The sequence below is a fragment of the Pongo pygmaeus genome, chromosome 7 (genome assembly GCF_028885625.2).
Source record: "Pongo pygmaeus isolate AG05252 chromosome 7, NHGRI_mPonPyg2-v2.0_pri, whole genome shotgun sequence".
Classification (NCBI taxonomy): Eukaryota; Metazoa; Chordata; class Mammalia; order Primates; family Hominidae; genus Pongo; species Pongo pygmaeus.
This window is the reverse complement of record NC_072380.2, coordinates 29,169,079-29,184,390: the sequence shown is the minus strand read 5'-3', so window position 1 is coordinate 29,184,390 and position 15,312 is coordinate 29,169,079. Positions and strand designations below refer to the sequence as shown.

The following is a 15,312-nucleotide window of genomic DNA, read 5'->3' as shown; positions in this document are numbered from 1 at the left end:
TTCATCAGCGTTTCTGCTGAAGCAGAAATAGCAATCTAGGGCCAAGAAAGGGGAACATGGGTGGGGATGTCCTCAGGGCTGGCCCCTACCCTCACACCCCAACCGCGAACCCCTCCCCGCCTCTACTTGGCAACTTCAACAGGGTTTGCAGCAGCTGAAAATTTTGCATAATCTTTTCTCGTGATGCATGTGAAGAAGACATACCCTTTGTGTCTTAGGTTTCCTCTGAGAAGGGAGAGGGAAGCCAGGGCACCTTGTCCTTGAGTCCAGCTTAAGAATTTGATGCCAACCAATGGAAGCCTTTAGAGAAAACCAATAATGAAAGCTTGGCTTTATTTACTGTGTTTTTTATTTACTGCTGAAGGTGCAGCCCCAAGAGACAGAGCTCTTTTAAGAAAATGAGGCTCAGGGCGTGGCCTGGAATGGAAGAGAAAAGCTGCATGGGCTTCAGCCACTCGGCGTAAGTCAGAGGCTGCACTCCCAGTGCGGGGAGAGCTGCTAGGATCCTGATGGTTTTAGGGGCGGCGAGATCTTTGTGATCGTGTAGCTTGAAGATGGTGGGGAGAAGGCAGGCCAGGTGGGCATGTGCCATACTGAGGGTGCAATCTGGGGACTCCCAGAAGGCACAGCCTCTCCTGGTGTCATCTGGACACGTGCCAAACACAGGCTGGAGGGTCAGGGAGTGGAACGTGTAGAGGGGCTTTCCTGGCTCGGTGTTGCCCTCTTACCCAGGTGGCGTGCAGCAGTCCGCGCGAGCCTTCCCCAGTCATTTTAAACGCACAAAGGGACCACTGTTCAAAATGGAACACTTCCATCTCTTTGTTTGGGTCGGTCACTTCCCAAATGATCCCTTTGATCCAAAGAAATCCCAGCCAGTCTGTATTCAGTTATACATTTTATTCTCTAATAGGTACAATACTAAAATAAACACAAATTAAAAAAAAGTTTTATTAAAACAAAACTGTACAAAAAAGCAGTATACTACATTTTAATTACAGAACAGTCTACTGTCCAAAAGGCACTAATCCAGAATAGGAGATACAATGATACAGGACTCATTTGAACTATTTTATTCAATACAATAGAGCGCTTGTTTCTTTGACCATTTACATCTAGAAACAAGGGCTTTTTGCTACAGCCATTACACATTGTTATAAATATGAGTCCTACAGGTGAAGGTGCAGTATCACTCTCCCTAGAGGAGGTTCCCATTAGTGGGACCACCGTGGAGCTCAGAGGCGGATGGCAGCAGTGGGTGGGGCCTGGGACCTGCCACATGCTTGGCCCGTCAGCCCCTAGACACCCGGAGCTTGTCTTTCAGCCTGGCCTCTGGTGGTTGGTTTCTGGCCATTACTGGCAGCCACTTTCACCCCCTCTTGTGTTTTAGCACCGGCAAAGTGGGTTCTGAGAAGCTCCAGGTAACTGGGGCTGGAGGTGTGGGGGATGAAGCGTCAGCAGTGGGGAGGCATTGTGGTAACCTGATCTGAAGAAAGGCAGCAACTACTCGGAAGAGGGAGAGGAAGCCCAGGGACGGCCAATGAGCTGGGCTCTACAGCCAGGCAGAGCCACCTGCTGCTTTCTGGGCAAACTTCTGGCCCCAAAATATGAGGGTCTGTTCCAAAGTTCAGAGAGATCCTGTGTCCCTTCCTGGTGACCCAGAAGTGACATCGGATCATCTTTTGTCTTGGAAGCTGATTTTTACGAGTGGAATTTTGCTTCCCAGAGGGAAGTCAACATACGGTGACCAGCCTGAAGTGGGGGAGCCCTTTCCCTCCCTCAGTCCCACCCCAGGAGTACAAGCGGCTCCAGGCCCCAGGTCCCACCACATCGCATATGGGAGCCGAACTCTGTTGGCTTACCTGTGTTTGGTGGCCAAGACACCTCTAAGCCCCATGTTTATTCTTTAATGGCCTCTGGACCTCAGGAAGAGAGATACTGCAGCTTTCCAAACAGTGTCATACACATATAAGACAAAGACAGGCATCTGATGTTAACAAAAATAAGTAACAAAGAAATAGGATTAAACCAAATCTCTTCTCACAGCATCCTATACTACATCCTCCTTCTGCTTAGCAGAAAATTGTACGTACACAAAAATACAAATACACAATTTTGTAGAACAGTCTGATTTTAATATATTTATATATATTTATATTTATACGAGTGGCAGGTTAGTTCATATAGAGCTTTTTGCACTTTTGGCTCATATGCAACAAGGCTTATAAATTCAGCTTCAGCTTTCATTCAGATTTTATAGCTTTTGAACAATTGTTTTCACATTTAAAGCAGCATCCAATTTGCACTAGGAGTTTGTGGTGATTACAGGAAAGACAGGGTCAGGAGGTTATCGAAGGGGCAGGGCGGGGGGGATACATTCCAGTGTGTGTGGTGATGGACGGAGGATGCCGTGGGATAGAGCTTACCATGATGACCCCTTGAGGTAGACTGAACACCTTACAGCAGACTCAAGACACAGGTGTGACTCGCCCTCAGGGACACATGGTGCACAAGATGGACAGGGACCAGAGGAGACGCCAAGGGGAAACACAAAGACTAAGACACACAGCAGCCGAGGCAGGGAGGAGCGCGCTGCCCCTACGCCCGTGTAGCAGGGATCCCGCATGGCCCATCTTAGAAACTCAACTATTTGGTGGATGCTAAACACTTCAGGCAATCCCCAGGCATCTGCTCCAGGGTATCCGACGAGATTACAGCTGTTAAGCTTGCTTTCCATTTCATAACTTGCTGTGCAGCTAGTTACCACCCCCATGCTGAAGAGTAAAGCAAAGCTGCCTTGGTTCGGCAGTGGAATCCACCCCCAGCACTCTGTTCGCGCTGGAGCGTTCAAGTCCGGTTATGTGAGAACAGACTAGGACTCTCTTGCTGCCTCTAATTGCATTTCACTGTCACCCTCCCCAGTGCTCTGCACTCTCACTTACATTCATCTCTTCCCTAGATAATTACAGCTAGGGTAATCAACAAGCACTTGGTAGAACCTGCAAAAAATAGCATCTGGAGAACTGAGGGACGACGAACGGCCAAGGGTCCGGTTTGGTTTACATGCTACAGAAAAACCTCTTTCTCATGATCACCACAGCACTGTTCTCCCATTCGATCACCTTCGTCAGCCTGCCTTCCCTTCTCTATCAGGTCACAATTCCATTCCACTGGCAAATTTGCCCATGTGTCAAATATGAATACCCAGTGTTTGGGTTATTACATTGTCTGAACAAAAATGCTGGATTATTAATGAAAATAAAGTGCCTGGGTATGGATTGTTCCATGTTGCAAAACCTTTTAATGCACCAACAAATCATCTCAGCGCTGCTTAGTGATGTGATTTGAACAGAGTGCAGTCACAAAATAATCTGTCGTACACCCATCACAGAATAAAGGCCCCGTATTTAGGTCAGACTTAAATTATTTTTTAAAAAAGAAACAAATACTCTCACACTCATTTCCAAAGACACACTTTGGATCTCAACGCCCGACTGCTGGCTTTCCCAAGCCCTCGTGAGCAGACACCCTGATCCCTCTAGTCTAGGCAGAGAGGGCTTGGAAAGGCAGCTGGGGCTCCGGTGGCTCACGCTGGCAGGTGAGTCAGCGGGCTCATGAGCTAGGATGATTCGACGCTTCGCCCTCTTGGATGTGGACACATTTCCAACTCCTACCAAAGCCAGAGCCGGAATGCTGCTCTGAGGCTGTCTTGCTCTCCTGTCTTCTTAGTGGCTACTGAGATTTCCCTAAGCAGACTCTTAAATTCTCTATGAACCAAGACCAAAACCACATAACAGAAACAGCCCTAAAGAAAGAAACGCTGGAAAACAGTGACGAAGCCAGCCTGATGTGGCTGTGAAGCGATCTCTCCTGCTAGCTTGTCCCTGCCTTGTTCTGCCTGCAGAACGCCAGGGACACTGGAGAGGGGCAGCCGCCCTGTGCCCACCCTCAAGGGCCAGTGCAGGGTGGGGAGGGATGGGGACAGGGCATAGGCCGACTCTCTGGCAGGTTCCAGAGGTCTGTATCTTGCTTAGGCACTTAAAAAACATAAACAAAAATTTATCCTTGAAAGGTACTGCATACCCAACGTGACCATGGCCGTGGAAGGCAGGGCGAGCCCGGGGGGAGGTCATAGAAGGCTGTGGGCTCTTCCAGGGGAGGCAATGATGATGCACATGGCGTCTCTCGGCAGGGGGAGTGTCCTGCCTCGCAGCCAAGGTGTGTCTGAAGACGCCAGTGGTGTGATGGCTCAGGGGCCGGGGAGTCGACCCAGCAGAGGCCTTCCCGTGACCGTGCTCTACAGCCCCCCGGGGAAGTGGCTAGAAGAGGCAGGGGTGGGGAAGCTCCTAGGGCCTGATCTAGACGCCCGCCATGGGTCGGGGAGGCACAGGCTGCACACACTTGCTTTCTAGGGTCAACATGAGGCAACTACTAGGAAAAGAGGAGGCCCTTCCGAGTGCTCCGGCAAAACTAAGGGGCAGTCAGGGGATGCCCTGCCCAAGCTCCCAGTGCTTCGAAAGAAAAGCTCCACTCCCCCACCTCCAGAACTTTGGTTTTGGTTTCATGGTGCCCATTTTCAGAGATGCAGTATTAAGGGGATCACCGATTCTAACATAATGAAATATGGTTTTCAAGGCAAAAAACAATGCTGCTTGAAAGCAGCCACCGCTGAGCGTGCGTCTTCATGCAGCCCACTCTTCTAACTCTGTGCCTGCCTGCCGTGAATCTGGTTTAAGAACAAAAGAGTTCAATGGAACATCACCAGAGTGGTTGCTGCTTACATTAGTATAACACTAATGTCATTCTGTGTTCGGGCTTAATAGCCCAACGAATGATGAGGTGGAAAAATGACTCTCATGAGTTTACGCTGGGATCTTAGTACCAGTAATGGAAGAAAAGGAGAGGTTTCTGTGCTCAAAGGAAGACACAAAACATGATTGAAATTGAGACTCAGCCTGAAGTGACAGGAAGTTGAAAAAGTCCTAAAGGGAAGAAGGAATAAGCCTTGAAACACAAATTCTGTGACTTGTCACTGCCACAGACACTGGTTTGTGAGAGCCATGAGTTCCTTCTGAGGGAAGAATCAAACTGCTCCCATTCCAAAATCCCAATGGCACCCCAGCCACCACCAGATGCAAAATCTGGACCGATAACAAAATGCAAGGCACATATACCTTTTCTATTTCAAATTAAGGAGGCTTTTTGGGGATTGGAAGTTGGATAATAATGTAACTGTGTACCTATTACAGGTACAGAGGATCCAGGGAGACTCTCACGAGGACCAGTCCACAGCTGTGGCCTTGCTTCTGAGGTGGTTCCAAGATGCCCATGACGGGGCAGAGCAGATCAGAAGAGAAAGACCATGAGAGAGCCAACCCCCAGAGGACCACTTATGTGTGATGGAAAAGAGGTAGACAAGGGGAGGAGGGAAGAAATGTGGAACTTTAGTTAACTGAGTCCTCAGGTCAGCTTGGCACCCATGTCCCTTGTTCAGTGTCCCTGACAACAGTCACCACAGTTCCACATGAAATGTGGCAGGACAGGAACCAGACCTCTACCTCAAAGGAGCTCACGCCTTGGTTGGATTCTGGGTTCTAGAAAGTTCTTACGCTGACCCCAAATCAAGATATGTCTCCAGCAACTGTTATTTCTTCGCAGTCAGGGCCCATGAGGAGCCAGGGAGGCCTGAGGCAGAGCAGACACTGATCTCATTCCAGACCCCCAGACCCTCGATTTCTAGAGAGGAGGAGGGGCCAGCTGAGCAAGATGCCCCTGAACACAGCACGAGTCCCGAAGGAATGGCCAGGGAAGCGCTACAAGAGCTGAGAAAGATGGGAAGCACAAGAGGGTTTCCTGGTCTCTGCCTTGGCTAACTGCAGGCAAGGGGTGCCGGAGTTCAAGTTCCCCTCGGCCACACAGGCTTCCCACCCTGTCAACTACTGCGGCGCCTCCCTGCACTCCTGTCCTCATCACTGACCAAGGAGGAAGACTCTGGAGGGGCCGTTGCGTCCAGACCCTCACAGAGGGAGTTCAGCTCACAGAGGTGGGGGTGATGCCACGGCGCGCCTCGGGGGCTAGCTGGCACTGCTGCATGAGAAAACAAACCAGGTTAGTGTTCAGAGAGGGCAGACCATCCTATGCGGTCTGTTCTTTGAAGATGAACGTCCTAGTGAAATGAAAGAAATGAGGGGAGACTTGCCTTGCCAAGGACGAGCTGACTTACTTGGTGTTGGGTCATGAGGCAGCACACATGTCCAGCACGGTGCCCAGCACACAGTACGTGCTCAGAAAACATGGGCTGTATTGACTTTGGGGTGCTCGGGAGACCTGTGCATTTGTCTCTGTAGTATTATGATTTACAATGGTGGCATCTTTAGTTTCCTACAAGAATAACTTCTGGGGTTTTTGTTCAAAAACCACATATTTCATGGGCAAGCACTGCCTCAATTTTCACTGATTTTGGTAAGCTGAGTTACGGAAAAGGGTGGGGGCTGCTGGTAAAGAAGTATATGGTTGGGGTTTTCTGAATCACCAGAGTGGCCTGCAGAAGCATTTGGGAAGGGAGGTGTCTCTCCAACTTCAGTTCTTTTGAAGTAGCACCATCCCTGAAGCAGCACCTCTAATACCTTGATCCCTAAGACAGGGGCTCCATTAGAAGGTTTTAACTGTGGTGTTAATTGTGTTTTCTTTGAGTGTACGTGGATCATCAGAATGTTCTGCTGACGGTTTTAATGCATGTCTAACAAATCACAGAATTAGACTCATCCAGTCAGCTCTTACCATCTCTAAGCTTAAGACGGATTCTAAATTCTAATGGAGATAGTCATATTTTAGCAGCTGGGAAAATAGGAAAAGGAATGCTCTACTCTTTGGGGTCATAAATCTGTAATCATTCCAGTTGTCATAAAGATAGGATCCCAAAGAAAACAGTTTCAACACCTGCATGCATGGATCTTGAATGCCGGTGTGCAAGGACTGGGTGGGAATGAGGTTGCTTTCAGAGCCTATACGAGGAGGAATACTGAGGGAATACTAGACATTTCTTTGTAGGTATTTTGTGGGGAATGAAAAGATAAGATTCCCAAGCCCTAAGAGCCTTTCCCTAAATTCTCTAGGTGTGTATATTTTCAGGGAAGAGGAAAATTTTAAATCAGCAGCCTACTTCAGCATTCTCATGAAACTGAATTGCAACTAGCATTTCAACTAGGTTAGGATTCCTTTTGGTATGTGGAGGGGGAAATATCTGTACAAAGAGAAGCAGCAAAATATGAAAAAAGGCCAGAGCTGTATTCTCCCCAGTGGCTAGCCTAACCAACCCTGGAGTGTCCAGACCTAGAAAAGGAAAGGCTTACGGTCCCGGGCTCACCCAGCACAAGTGTGAGCCTCAAGGGCACGAAACAGCTTACAAAAGGCCATTTGGCACTATGTCTGGTGCTGGTATTCTTGTAGACTCATTCTTGATCATATAATTGAATAAAGACCTCTGCAAGTGATGGGGGAGAAAAAACAAACCCACATTCTAGGGAAAGGTGAGTTGGTGACTCAGCAGCTCCTGTCTAGTGTGACACTTCCGGAGAAGAGTAGGGGGCCATGGTCAGGGACTGTGTACGGCATCAAGCCCACATGATGCCCTGTGCGACAGGGAGCTTGGAAGAGACAGGAGGAAGAGTGGGAGGGAGAGAACATGGACTTGAGTGCCGGGGAGATGCTCACACTGGCACAGCAGAACAGTGGGGAAGACTCAGGGCAACGGCAATGGCGGGAGCGGGGCAGCTGCTGAGTAAGGGGTGTGAGAGGAGCGCACAGACACATGTGTCCTGTGCTCCAGTAGCTTTAGAATGTCGTGAATAGTACTCCATTCACGCCTCCACCTGTTTAAAGCCTGTGTTAGTTATGTGTGTCCTGTCATGTTGTCTGCTTTGAGTCTTAGGATTCAATGAGGAAACCTCGATTCAATTTTCTGTAAACTTCTGTTTGGGAAATGCTTTCTGATAGTGACAGCAATGGAAATATCAAGCAACCAAGGGAAATCTGAAGATCCCAGAGAGCCCAACAAGCAGCAACGTCCTCAAGTTAAGCAAGCAAGGGCCCGGAGCTGGTCAGACCATGGGCTGGAATGCACTCCTTCTGGGGTCCTGACTGTGGTTTCTGCCAGAGGTGGAGCAAGTTGGAACTGGATGTTGAGTGAAATTTCAAAGAACTTAGAAGTCAAATGGGGAACAATAATCAAAGGCTTCCATTTTGAAGCTGAAACAACTCCAAATTCTGCTGTTTCACTTAGGGGAGAACACGAGCACCATGTCATTATTTTAGTTTACGGAGCTGCTGTTCCAAATGTTCTTGGGAGCATTAGTGCTAAGAGGGAACAGGGGATGGGAGCGTTGCCATTTCCAATCACATAAAAGACAGAAATTCTTTTAATTATGACCATGCCAATCTACATCCTGCTAAAACAGCTAATTACATGTCAGGAGGACACTCAGTCATTCAGAACAATTGCCATTATATTTTTATATATTCATTCTATGCCACCCCCCTCAATTACCATGGTTACAATTTGAAAAGATTCAGTCCAACCTCCATTTGATCACAGCACACCAATGTGAATTTGAGAGTTAATTATGGCTACACAGAGCCACTCTTACTTAAAAGAAAATGAAAATGGAGTCGAGGGAGCCGGCATCCCAAGACTTCTCAAGTGTGAGCCAGGGGGTGCATGCCCACGCCAGCCACACCGACCAACTGGAGGGCAGCCGAGCAGGCACGGACGCAGCTGTCCAGACCGGGGCCGACCAACCTGCAAACCTGCCACGTGAAAGGAGTGTCAGGAGTCTGGAGAGGAGAAAGGCATGGCTCCCCTGCAGGTGCACCCCTCTGGGTGTGGTTACGGGGCTGGCTGATGAGACAGACAATGGGTGTGGCATGTGGGCAGTAAACTGTCTCATGGTGTAAAAATGCTTGTCACATTTCATGTGAACAGAATCAACGAGAAAGTTCCGCCACAAATGTCATAGGAAGAACGACAAAAAAGAGGTTCAGTGATCCACATGCCTATAATCCCGAGGCATCTACATCACTGAGATAAGAAAGGGCAGCCGGCACATCTTCCCTCCCTCCCCTCATGTATCTCTTCCCATCTTGATTTAAAACAAAGCCAGTGTTAGAGGAGACTGGAGTTTTCAGATTGTTGGCTTTCTTTTTGCTGCCATTTCTATTCCTCACCAAGAAAGAATAATAAAGCTAATACTGAAACTTTCAATTTACAAGCTTCCAGGTTTGGAAATACATAGATATGAACAAAGTTACCTTTCAGAGATGAGTGAGTCAACCACTGACCCTGCAAGATCACAAGACAGTAGCTTATCACTTTCAGTTTATAAGTGGAATGGAGAACAGCCTTTCCAAACACAACCTGTGAGAGGAGTTTCTGTAATCAGAAAACTGACTTGTTGGCTTGTATCCGAGAAGCCTTTCCTATCACCTTAGTATGATAGTTCTCTGGAGAGCTGTGAGGAAATCTTTCTTTTAAAGTGGCGGTCATCTTTGAAACCAAGCATGCATAAGGAAGTAGAGCACAGTACAGGAAAAGAAAGGCCCTCTGCTCTGACCGCACACCACCATAACATCCTGACAGATGACCTGGCCATGGACAGCTGCCTCTCCAGGAAAACCTTCCACTCTCATCAGGCAACACTGGACTGGATAACTCAGGTATTCCTAGGTGAAGTAAGTCAGACAATATGGAAATGAAGAAATAAAAAGAGGGCTTTCAGGGCACACAGCTCAGTTTGCCAAATTCAACATGGCTGACAACTGATCCCCAAATCCCGAGTGAACACCCTTGCTATTTAATGAGCACAAGCAAAAAAAAAAAAAAAAAAAAAATGGAATGCCTTATATGTGTCATTCCCACCCCTGCCCCAGGACATCCCCCCACCCCATCCCACACTCCCCAAAGATACCACCAGCAGGAGCTGGGCAATGTGCCCAACTTTCACTTGGGAAATCCTGACAAATCAATCTGGCTCAGTAAAGCTATAAATGGATTTGGCTGGTCTCAATGCAGCCCCAAGGAATACAGTAGTAAAACATTACTAATAATCACAACAAAATGACAAACTCTATCATCACTCTGACATGATTCAGATCACAGAGATTAACACAGAAACCAAGACACAATGGTGACGGCCAGGGTTCTTCAATGTAGTGTGCTACTGAGCACAGGATCATCAACAAGAAAAATTATTGCCTAAGAATCTGTTGGGACACACTGGGGAGAAAATACTCTGGTTGTTCTCTGAACAACAAAAGACGAAAAACAATTTTAAAAGGCAGAGCCACAAATTAAATGGGAAGACTGCTTGTAACCAAACCCTTCTGAAAACCAGAGAGTAAAGACTTAAGAGTTCACATTTGTAGGAAGGGGAAGGGAAGGAGGGAGGGAGAACATCTGTGGGAAAGGGATCATTTCCACTGTTGAGGGCAGAGATGATGGGGCTGGTCAGTGGAATACATAGCTGGTCAAGACAGGGAGGAGTGTTTGTGTTAAGAGATGGACCACATCCAGCTACTTTTCCCTGCTGTCACAAGATTAGAAAATTCCAGCAAAGAAGTCAGCTGAAGGCCTAGTCAGAGGGAAACAGAAGAGGAGCTATTCACAGGATGAGGCTGGAGACTCTTGATTCAATGAGTCTGTTTATACTTGGTGTGCCTGATGATTGATATCCAAGGGAGAAGTTTCTAAAGCCAACATTTCTTAAAGACAAACGTTAAACAGGCAGAAAGGAAATAACTATATTGGTGAATTCTTCAGTCATCTCCTTTGAGGTAAAATATATCTGGATACATGGACCTAACATAGGTGGTGGTGATCACTGAACTGGCTGCCACCATAAATCTACCAAGAACTAGAGAACTGGATGTGCACACTTCTGCCTTAATGATTTTCCTCCTCTCTGCCCCAGGTTCCTTCTTCCTGTGATGGGCCATGGGAATGTGAATATGGGGGTGGGGTGGGAGGACTGCCCTTGTGAGTGACAGGGGTGGGGACTGTCCAGAGTCATAAGTGAGTGGAAGGCAACTACATTTATTAACCACTTAAAGGATTGTGATTTTGATTGTGAAGAAAATTGCTGTAAGGGCACTCCAACATTACAGACTTTGTTGAAACAAATCAAAACATTTGGGACTGAATAGCACTGAAGGGCTCAGATAAGAATGCAGGGTATTGCCCTCCCCAGACTTCATCCACTGTTAGGGTTATCAACAGATGGGCAGAGATCTCATCAAGATGACCCATTTTAAAAGGTCCCTGTGTCAGTGTTTTTAAAGTTTGGGAAGTTTACCCATCTGACCATAGTAATTCAATTAAGGTGTCTTTAAACAAATAACAAATTATATGAATACCTGTTGGCAAGTTCCCCCACACCCCACTTCAAAGGACCTTTGAAAGTCCTCCTCGACAGGAAGGAACAGCCCCTGCGGGAGTCCCCTGGGGCCTGAAAGAGAGCGTGAAGTACAACAGGAGTGGTGGAACAACCAAGAAGCATACAGTGTGAGTTTTTAGAGCCTGGCTGCTTTTCCTTCAGTAATAAGGAATTTTAGGGTTTCTATTTTAATTCCACCTCTAAGACCTGAAAAAGCTTAAGAGAGAAATATACTACCTAAAGACACTAGAAATATAACAGTAGCAGCGACACACACCATTACAAGAACCAAGGTGGCCTGGACAAGATGGCAGAATTGAACTTGGTGACAAACAGAAAACTAACAGGTTTAAATCTAGGCCCAAAGGAAGTAAATTCTCACTCTTGGTGAAAAAGCAAAAGTGACATGTAAGGCAGTGGGTCTTCAGAGCAGCCAGCAGTCTTCTCCAATGACAAGAACAACTGTGAGTGGAAGATGCCTTCCTCCTGTTCCCACTGAGCTCTCCAGGACATTTTCCTGCAGTGGCAGAAATATTCTTTCAGTTTTACCACATTGCCATATAGGGTCTGGTACTGTCCTTCATGGATGCGAACTTGCCTGTATTCTCTGAAGCTTTTTTTCTTCCTTAAAGGTGTTAAAACAATGAAACCTCTGAGTGCATCTACGGCAATCTTTATATTTCTTTAGAAACTGCAGCTGTCTTAACAGTTTGAGTCTGTTGCTTTAAAAAGACCAGCAAGTACAAATGATACTAGCAATCCCATGATAAAGAAGCTATCAATTATAATAATCTCCTTACAATCAATCATGGATGTGGCTTGTCAGAGTGGATTTTTTCTCTGTCTCCTTGTACTTTCTGATTCAATTGAGAATAAGCAGTCAAAATTCCACAAAAATGGGAATATGTTACATTTCCTCTAAGCAAAATAAAAGGAAAGGAAGACAACACAATCTCCTAATTGAAATAAAAAGATAAATCAAGAAAGAATATGAGTCGGTGGGGGGTGGTGGGAGGCTCATTCCTGAGAATAACAAATGCTACTCTTGAATTTGTTGGTTCAAGTAATACAGTAAAACAGAAGAGACGGCTCCACTTTACTTCAATGCTTGGAAGCTGAAAAAAGTACATATATATTTTTCCCCCTGAAATCCATGGACAAAAGTGGGACCAGGCCCTGCATATAGCTCTTTAAAGTCACAGACATATATAAGGTGGCACTTTCATGCCCTCTCAGAGACTTTCCTCACACTCACATAAGCAGGATTAACAGATAAGGAAATGATGCAGTCAGCGTGTGCCTTAAGTGGAAGGAAACCAACTAGAAACTGGCGGATATTCAGTATCTCCTGAATGAGAAAGGGAAAAGTGAGGAAGGTCATTCAGTCTCTCTCTCTCATAGTTTTAAGTTGAATACATTTGGTGGAGGAGGATGGGTGAAGAGGTAAGGAAATGGCACCTTCCTTTTATCTTAGAAATTGTTTTCAGGTAATGGACAAAAAAGCCCTGCTTAACATCCAGCCCCACATGCCCCTTTAAACAAGGCTTCATTATACATAGGAGAGATGGAGCGAGGCAGAAAATCCACAGCAGTTATACCTCTTTCAGGTGCACCCTGTGCTGCTACATTGAAGGCTCTTTCCTCTTACCCACAGTGACAGTGTGTCATTTAATCGGGATGCCAAGAGATCATTTTCATACAAGGCCAGCAGATGTAATTTTCTTTGATGCATGAATAGTTCATCATTTTGCTACTAGATGACAAGGTGATCACAGGGTGACTTTAGAACGCAAGTTCACTGTTTGGTATTTTGAGTTCTCAAAATGAAAAAAAGATTTATCAAATATAAATATCTTTAAAAAGTAACAAAAGTGCTACATATGTGATCAAGGAAAAAAATTCCATTAGTTACTGCCGCTTAAAGTAGATTAAACTTTACAAATATTACCACATCCATTATCAATATGGCTTCCAATTATTAAATAAATTGCCTGTAGCAATACAGCTTTTCACACCTCTCCAAGGACAGAGTAAAGAACAGCAAAGCAGTCCCATCGTGTTCTCATACAGCCACAATGTGAGTAGGAAACGTCCCCTGCTTTTCTCTGCTCCTATCTGGACAAGTGTCTGCATCTGTGATAGGCAGCACAACCCCACTATGAAGTCCTCTAGTGACCTCTCAGATTGAGGGGGCTTCCATTTAATGGATACAAACACTGCAAGTTTTTTCACTCATTTTTGACCTTAGCTCCATCCTTGAAAGACTTTTTTGGTAGCAGGGAAAGGGGACACTGACAGGAGGCAAAGCAACTTCCACGATGACCTCCAAAACTTTTCCAGGCAGGCACTGCTAACTGTGCCGTGGAATGTACAGTGGTTCTGAAAACTGGACTTAGCATCCATTAGACATTCAGCTCATATTTTTTTTCCAATGCTCTCAAGCTGGGTTTTTTGTTTTTTTATGACTTTTGGTTTTTGTCTTTGTTTTTAATCATGGTCCCAAAGGCAGAAGGCAGTATTTTATCTACTAAGTCACACAGCTTGTGAGAGGAAAGGATGTCTGTGTCAGGCATGTTAACTTCAAACAAAATCTGAGATCGGCTTTTTCCATTGACATTCTTAGCACAGCACCCAAAGAAGTATAATCTAGCCACAGTGTGGCTATAATGAGGCACGGCTTATTGCAGCTGGAAATCAATCATCCTCACGCTGAGGTGGGGATTCTAGTGTTCCTTTGACTCTGTGGATACTCCCCAAATGGTGTCTGTCATTCCTGTGCCACGACCTCAGCTTGCAGCCTATCAGTCTTGGGGAAGGAAAAGGGGGTACAGACTAGTGTTACAAGAATCTAAAGGTACCCAAGATTTTACATGTAGTCTAATATTTGAGAACTGAGGGCTATCTAAATACCTGGAAGCACTTTCTTGGAATGCTAAGACGGAGCAGCAAGATTTTCTAGCCTCGGGGGCTGGGAGAGGGAAGTTTGGTTGGTTGGTTGGTTGGTTATTATTTACTGGGAATTAATACTGAGAGAGTATATGCAAAGGCTGAGGGCACCATGCCATCTTCACAGAACAAGACCCTAACGGCTACCTGACATACAAGAAACTGCAAGTTATACTGTAAGAACACATGTTAAGGACCGAGGAAAGTCTGCTAAGGTGCTACGTCTAAACTAAGTTAACTTGTCATGTTTAACCTCCCTATCAGTCATCATCCAGGGCCTCTGTCTTGATTTCGTTGGCTCCTTGTCGGGCCAATGCCAAGATAGTGTGGTTGACTGCTGCCATTTCCACAGCTAATGAGATGGGGTCTTGGTGGTCACTATGGCTCGTACTGTCATCCTAGATGTGCAGAAATAAGAAATGTTATTAGTGGACTGGAAGAATTCTTTAGTCACAGAGAGACATGCTGGGGCAAGGGGAGGCAGAACATCTGTGGGAGGAAACTGGGGGAGGGGCTCATGATAAAATAGAGGTAAATTGTATTTAAGTAGACACTGAATGGATATAGGTCCAAAGATTTTCAGTTGATAATTTTATGATTCAACAAGTAAAAAGCACAAAAAATGGTTTTCGTCACAGAATTCTGTTCATTCTATTAATAAGATTGCTGGTGATGATGATCAAACCTGCAGTGATTGATATAAAACCAACAATTTGGATCTTTCTGTTTGTAACAAATATAGCACTAATCACTGAAGGCCATACTAGTGAGCTATTAAATTCCAGATTGCTGCTCTTACAAATAGATTATTAGAATTCATGGTCCCTCTCTGAGAAAACTAGACAGAACTTACAATTACATCTTACAGATAAAAAATACATTTTTGTAAAAAAAAGAAAAAAAGAATTCTCCATTACAACAGGACACATGTCACTGCCGAAAA

General features: G+C 45.8%; 1 protein-coding gene across 21 annotated transcripts in view; it reads right to left on the bottom strand.

The window, feature by feature from the left end:
• Nucleotides 1-882: 882 nt before the first annotated feature.
• The window catches only part of HMBOX1 (homeobox containing 1), a 175,269-nt gene continuing 160,839 nt past the window's right edge, over nt 883-15,312 (bottom strand). For 20 of the 21 annotated variants that reach the window (XM_054499506.2, XM_054499509.2, XM_054499511.2 and 17 more), the window contains one exon: nt 883-14,767. In XM_054499506.2, the coding sequence (XP_054355481.1) occupies nt 14,630-14,767 (138 nt within the window). In that variant the 3' untranslated portion in view covers nt 883-14,629. The remainder of the gene's footprint in view (nt 14,768-15,312) is intronic. The other variant, XM_054499512.2, reaches the window with a different exon arrangement.